The sequence below is a fragment of the Naegleria gruberi genome (assembly GCF_000004985.1).
Source record: "Naegleria gruberi genomic scaffold NAEGRscaffold_1, whole genome shotgun sequence".
NCBI lineage: Eukaryota > Heterolobosea > Eutetramitea > Acrasida > Naegleriidae > Naegleria > Naegleria gruberi.
The window spans coordinates 89,678-96,550 of record NW_003163326.1 but is presented as its reverse complement, the minus strand read 5'-3'; the positions used below and the strand labels follow the sequence as shown (position 1 = coordinate 96,550).

Genomic DNA, 6,873 nt, shown 5'->3' with positions numbered 1-6,873 from the left:
TCTGAAAACAAGAGAGGGAATGAATGAATCTCGTTTTCTAAATGAAAATGAAAACAATCTCTCGGATACAGAATATCAATCCTTGATATCACAATTAGCAATAATTCAAGAAGAGCTATTGAAACAACAGCAAGAGGAAGAAATTTTTGAAAAATAAAAAAATAAATTAAATATTTAAAAAAATGAACAAGCAAATCCTTTGTTCTCTTTTGAAGAACAACAACCTCCAAAAGAATTATCTTTTGCCAATTCTTCAAAGACGTTTTGCATCATCATCATCAGAACGTTCTCCAATGGATCCTGCACCAGGACACTTAAAGCGTACTACCGTTGATTTGTCTAGAAAACAACCAGAATATGAATTGCCATACAGTGGACCACAACAATATAATATTAATAATAGTGGTTTTGATGATAATTATGATGTTTGGTGGGAAGACGGAGCTGGTCAAAAACAATGGGCCTATAAGGATACATACACTACATTATCATCAAAAGATGTTCTCTTGCACACCGTTTATTTCTTAGGATGGGCCATTTCATTATGGGCTTTCTACAGACACTTTTTACAACCAACACTTGCCATTCACCCAGCTACTTTAATCCCTATGACCACAAAACAAAAAGAACAAGCTAAAGAACTTCGTGAAAAGAGACTTGAAGAAATGGAAAAGTATGGTATTGACAACTAAAGCTTAAACCAACATCCCTACATTTGGAATTTATTAAATTAATTGTAAACAAGAATTTCTTCTGCCCTTTGGGTTTATATTTCATTTGCATTTGTTAATTTTTGTGCACTTCCGCCATACATGATTTCTTTTGTTGTTGGTTCGATATACTTTTTGGCAGGATCAACAAAACCAGCAATCATCCATTGTTTGCTGAAATCATCTAATGGTTTCTCAAATACTACATAATATACTTTGTTTTCATCAGACTCAAGGTTCAATTGTTGTTTTCCACCAGCTATATCCTGTTTGCTGAATAATTTCTCATTCAAATCCATTTTAACAGTTACTTGTGCTATTTCTTTGTTTTGATTAACATCCAAAATGAAAGAGTGAACAACCTTTGGTTTAGAATTTGTAGTTAATTCAATTTGATATTTTTCTGAATTATGTCTACTATCTCTCTTTAGTTGAGTTAAGACTCTTGATGTACAAACTTTGTTCAATTTCTTGAGGTCGTTATTTGCAATTCCTTTTTTATACTCTAGAAAATGTTCAAAAACTTCCTTTTGAAAATTAGCATTGCCTTTAACTCCAAATTGACTTCCCAATCTTCTGAAAATACGGAAAAGAGATCTGTTGTGACTTAAAACCTTCAAAAATTGAAACCACAGTCTTGAGAAGGTTTCTTTAATTCCTGATGATGGATTATTGGTACTGTAAAGTTTTGGAATATAAGGTTCTGCAATTTCCTCCAAGAATGTAACACTAGGTTTTTGACGAGTAAAGAGTGATTGACCCTTTTGACTCTTTCCAGCTTTTGGATTACTTTTAATTCCTCTAAATTGTTCTTGGTTCATCATAATAGAATTAATATTAAATCCGTTTTTGTTGATGGTATTACGTCCCACTTGTGAGAGGGTACGAATATATGAGCGGCTGTGTGCTAGCAAAGATGATGAGTTTAACATTTTTTTTAAATAAAATTTAAATCAATATTCAGTACAACATTCTTCACCTACAGTAGAAGCTTGCAAAAACGTTACGAAATTCATCCTTAAAAAAAATAACAAAAGCAAACCTTTATTTTAACCGATATTTAATAATGAAAGACTTTAATGATGAAAATATATCAAAGTCAAGAAAGAAAGGTTTTTACGGCTCTGAGCCTGCTCCTTCCATTGAGGAAGAAGCTGATTGCATGAAAAATATTTGCGAGTGTCTTTATGATTGTTTATCAAACATTAGAAGGTTTCTTAATCAAGCCTCTAAGGATTTATCGATGGAAAGTATTGATCAAGCATTGGAATGTTTCCAATTAGCAGTTACTCTTCTGTCATCAGACCCTGAGCCAGAAAGATTGAAGGCATTAGTATTTGATAATGCTTTAGAGAAGGAAGAGGAATATACCTTCATCTCTCTCCTATTGGATTTTGTTAGTGTTCCTCAGTTCACAAAATCCAATGCTTATATTGAATCTTCTAAGGAAGGAGGTTATCAACTTCAAATTGCAATCGAAACGGATCAATTGTTAAATCATTTGAAAATTTATGCTTTAAAATGTATGAGCAAGTTCGTTAGTATATGTTCGTATGAATCAAGGAATATGTATGAACAGACCGTGGATGACCAAAAGTTAAAAGCACTTTCAAAGATGTGTGCTGAAGCTATTGCTGATGAGCATGGTATAGATGTGCTAATGGAATTTTTGTTTGAAAAAGATAGGGAAGAAGGTATTCCAAATAGTGGAAATGAAGAAGTTCGTTTAGCAGTGGCCGAATGTTTGTTTTTCTTTGTTGTTCGTAACGAAGTTGGAAGACTTGCATTACTTCTTCAAAAGGGAGTTAGTCAACTTTTGAAATGCTTGGAAAGTGACTCGAATGCATTGGTAAGGAGCTATTGTTGTGCAATTTTGAGAGAGTTCAGTAATCATTACCCAGATGAATTGTTGAAAGAAAATACTCTTCAAGTGTGTATCAAGGTTTTAAATATCGATTCAAGTCAAGAGGTTAGAGCATTATCGGCAGAAATTATTGAAATTATATTTAAGAGTGATCCAAAGGCAACCCAGTTTGTTTCTGTTCCAACTCTTTGTAAAGTATTGAATGACAGATTAACTAAAGACTCTTCAAGGGATGTTCTTGAGGCAGTTTGTAAGTTGCTGGAAACCTTGTTCAGTTCGAAAATTGCAGAAAATTCTGATGGAAGAAAGGAATTATTCTTAGATGTACATAGAGAGTTTATTTCAAAAGGATATTGGAAATCATTTATCAGAGTTTTGAAACAATGTACAGTTAGACCTGCTTCTCTAGCTGTAAGAGCTTTAAGATACCTTTTGCAAACCTCACCTTACGAAGAAAAAGTTTCAAGACTTATTGTTGGTCATTTTCAAACACTCTCTGTTTTATTGAAATCATCATTAGAACAAAACAAAACTAATAGCAAGCAAAAACAAAATTCTACCATGATAGCTCACAAATTACTCAAAGTTGAACTCTCTATTGTGTTGGCTATTCTGTTTTTGCAAAGCCCTCATTCAAGAAAACAAGTCAATACAGAACTGACTGCTTTTCCTCTATGGATGTCAACATTAAGAGGAGCTTTATTGAAGCATTTGAGCTATGCAGAACCAGAATATTTTTCAGATATTAGAGCCGTTGATGAGAAGGGAATTAACATTTACTCAGAATTCAAAGCTCTAGGAAAAGGATTACTAAATACATCAACATTGAAAGATATATTCAGCTCTCAAGAAGTTGAAGCTGAGGGATCTGATATTTACTCTGATCTTCATTCTGAGTTCATGGATGACGATGACAAAATCAAGGGAAAAATCAATCATTTTATATTAAGTTTTGCTATTCATGAGACTTTGTCTGAAAATCCTGTAACATCCTCACCTGTTAAAGAAATGGAGTCACCAACAAAAGAAGCACAAAATGAACCTCCTTATCTATCTTCTGATTCTGAAATGACACCAAGACCAAAAAACTCTCCTGAAAAGACCAATCAATTGCTAGGTGATGCAGAGGATTCATTTATTAACCAATTTGGAGATGTAATGGCCAAAGAACAAGAGGTGATTGAGGTTGAATCTGCAGATTCCAAATCAGACTCAATAAGAGAATCTATTGAAAGTCCACAAAAGGAAATCAAAGGTAGACCAGTGGAGAATTATTCACCAATTATGATTGACTCACCAATGAAAAATCATAGTACCAACAGTTCTGTAGTTGGAAGCATTGCAAGTGCTAGGAGTATCGTTTCGAGAAGCTCTATTAGTATCTCTATTCAAAAAAGACAATTTGAGAATACTGTCTATCTTTGTAAAAAACTGGGGCAATGGTATGAAAGTAAAGATATGAGGGTTAAGAAACAAAAAGCTCAAGACAGCTTTGTGAAAGCTCATAGGTTGGCTGCAAATACCACTGGATCGAGAATAATACCAACAGGTTATGTGAGCACTCCTGATGGTTTAGTTTTGAGATATAAGCCAAATGAATCACCTCAAAAACTTTCTAAATCATGGAGTGATGAAGACATTAAGACAACCGACGTATTCACTTTCGAAATACCATTTGATGATTTTACAGTTGAAAGAGTGGAACGAATTGTAAACTCCCTTGGAAAGCATATTAAATACATTAAGAAGTCACTTGTGATCTGTCCAAAATCTCCTAATGCAAAGGGAAGGAGAACATTTTTAATGGATTTGAACATTAACATTCTTCCAAAGACACAAATGATAATAGAGGAATTGTTGATAATGATGAAAGAGTATGGTGTCGAAAACATCAAAATGCCTATTTATTTGTGGAAAGGTAAAGAAAGGAAAGATACTACACTCACCCAGTACAATGTTTTAGAGATTTTGGAGTTTGTAAAGATCCACTTGGCCAACTATTTTCAAGGAGAACTGGAGAGATTAGATTCTATCAGATTTAATAATAGTATTGCCGATAGTATGACCAAGCAAGAAATGTAATACAATAATAATAAATAATATTCTTATTATGCATCAAATCTCGGTTGGTAGCAATACTTGTTGAATTAAAATAAGTTTTAAAAAAAATGTTAAGCATAGGCTCTTCATCTTCGGAGCAAGATTTAAAAGAATTTGGTCTTGAAAGTAATTATTTTGAAGAATATCCTTGGATTGGAGAACCAGAACAAAGAGTTGGTGAAAATACTCCTGATGATAATGATCCATATTTTAACAAACTAGGAGGAAATCCTGCTTGGATCTCGGAGAGTGAACTTGATATTATGGAATTGAAGGGAAGAAGTGATAAGGATATCGCAAACCTTGTTCCACAACTTCCAAAATTAAAGTGTGGGATTTGTTCATCTAAATTATTCCTGGTCACCCAATGCTATGTTCCTATTGCTGGCTATGATCGTTTTTTATATGTGTTTGGTTGTAATAATGCAAGTTGTAGTGAAAAGAGCAATGCATGGACCTGTTTAAGAACACAATTCAAAGTAGATGAAAAGAGGGTCGAAAAGCAAAAAAACAAGCCAAAAGATCAAGTTAAATTAGAAGTTAATACCGAACAAGTTACGGATTGGAATCAAACAGTTGATGACAAGGAGTTAGATAATTTACTTGCAAATCAAGCTTCTTCTTTGCAAAAAGTAACCAAAAAGGAAACTACTAAGAAAAAGAAGAAGAAGGTTTCTTTGGCAGTTTCAGAAGGAAATTTACCATGTTTTGCTTTGGATATTTATGAGGAACCAGAAGATGAAGAATTTCCAGAGGATTCCCAAGAAATGAAATTATTAAAGGAATTGAAAAATGAAGAAGTGAACGAAGGTGTTGAAGCTGAGGCATTTGCAAAGAAATTTATGAGCGAAAAGATTCAAGGAATTAATTTCAAGGAAACCGAAGAAGGTGATAAAGTAGAAGGAGAGCATAGTGAAGAAACAGATGATGAAACACATGCTGAAACAAACCAAGGAGTTGAAATTCCTGAGTCTCAAAAGATTAGTCTTGCTTTTGTACACTTTCAAACTATTCTTGCAAAATGCCCTAACCAGTCAATAAGATGGCAATACGGTGGTAAACCATTATGGGTTTCTGATGCACCTACAGATCTACTTTCAAAATATGTACAGATTAAGAAAAAACTAATGGAAGAAAAGGCACAAAGAGTAGCTTTAAAAGATTCTGAACACAGTGATGATGAGGACGAATTGGATCACGAACATGATTTAGAGCCAAATCCTTCAGATTACATTCCAAAATGTGACAAGTGTGGCGCTCCTAGAGTTTTTGAACTTGAGATTTTACCTACTCTAATTTATCAATTACAGGTAGATAAATACGTAAAGAAGGGTGTGGAGGAAGGAATGCAATTCGGTTGTGTATGCATTTTTACTTGTAGTAATCCTGGATGTGATGGTTATTCAGAACAGGAGAGAAAGCAGTTAACCCCTAATGTCACTCCAAAGCTAAAATACTCCAAGGAATATATTTTTGTACAACCAGGTCAATAAACTTTTTTATTTTCTCTTTGTTCTTTTCCTGGTCTGTATTGGTTCAACTTCCTCTTCAGAGGCACTTTCGTGGGGTGTTTTCTCTTCTTCCTCATTTGGTGGATTGTCTTCTTCAGTATCTTCTCCAGAATATTCTTCCTCTTCCTCAGCCTTCTTCCTCTTTTTTGGTGCTGGTTTCTTTTTGGTGGTTTTTTTGGTTGTAGAAGTTTTTCTTTTTCCTCTTTTTGCTTTTCCCACTGTAACATTAAAACCATCGTGCATGTGGCTCTTGATAATTTTTTTTGACCATTGATACAATTCAGCTATTGTTTCATCTTCATAGTCTTGACTTGAGATAGTTTTAACTAATTTAGGAATTATTAAATTAAATTCCACAAGAGAAACATCCCTGATAGAGGAGGATGTAATAATCTTTTTGATGAAGGACTTTGAATCTGCAGAATACTCTTCCATCTTTGAATTTGTCAAATTATATCTAACTTGGAGTGTGTTTTTAAATTGAATCAAGAAACATAAACAGCATGATAGTGTAATGTATTTTCTGACATATTTCAACTCCTTTTCCTCATTTTTGATTTGATTTTTAAGCTCTTCTTTCACACTATCTCCTAACATATCCAATTTTTCACCAAGAGTAGTTACAATTTCGGCAACTTCATACAAGCTCTTATATGGTAAATGAATTAGAGCTTCTATCATAAAGGTA

At 33.6% G+C, this 6,873-nt stretch overlaps 4 protein-coding genes across 4 annotated transcripts in view; 2 read left to right on the top strand and 2 right to left on the bottom strand.

The window, feature by feature from the left end:
* Positions 1-766: 766 nt before the first annotated feature.
* Positions 767-1,531, bottom strand: NAEGRDRAFT_61100 (uncharacterized protein; the record flags this gene model as incomplete). The annotated part of the gene is made up of 1 exon (XM_002682972.1): positions 767-1,531. The coding sequence occupies one exon, from the start codon at positions 1,529-1,531 to the stop codon at positions 767-769; it is 765 nt and encodes a 254-aa protein (XP_002683018.1).
* A 245-nt stretch (positions 1,532-1,776) lies between these two features.
* NAEGRDRAFT_61099 (uncharacterized protein) lies at positions 1,777-4,656 on the top strand (the record flags this gene model as incomplete). The annotated part of the gene is made up of 1 exon (XM_002683319.1): positions 1,777-4,656. One exon carries the CDS (start codon positions 1,777-1,779, stop codon positions 4,654-4,656), a length of 2,880 nt encoding a protein of 959 aa, XP_002683365.1.
* Positions 4,657-4,756: 100 nt separating this feature from the next.
* Positions 4,757-6,185, top strand: NAEGRDRAFT_77668 (uncharacterized protein). Its single transcript, XM_002683318.1, has one exon. The coding sequence runs from the start codon at positions 4,938-4,940 to the stop codon at positions 6,165-6,167; it is 1,230 nt and encodes a 409-aa protein (XP_002683364.1). The 5' UTR covers positions 4,757-4,937; the 3' UTR covers positions 6,168-6,185.
* A 284-nt stretch (positions 6,186-6,469) lies between these two features.
* NAEGRDRAFT_61097 (sister chromatid cohesion) overlaps positions 6,470-6,873 on the bottom strand; it is a gene marked incomplete at both ends in the record, with an annotated part of 5,044 nt that continues 4,640 nt past the window's right edge. Inside the window, 2 exons of the mRNA XM_002682971.1 lie at positions 6,470-6,511; positions 6,543-6,831. Coding sequence (XP_002683017.1) covers positions 6,470-6,511; positions 6,543-6,831 — 331 coding nt within the window. The remainder of the gene's footprint in view (positions 6,512-6,542; positions 6,832-6,873) is intronic.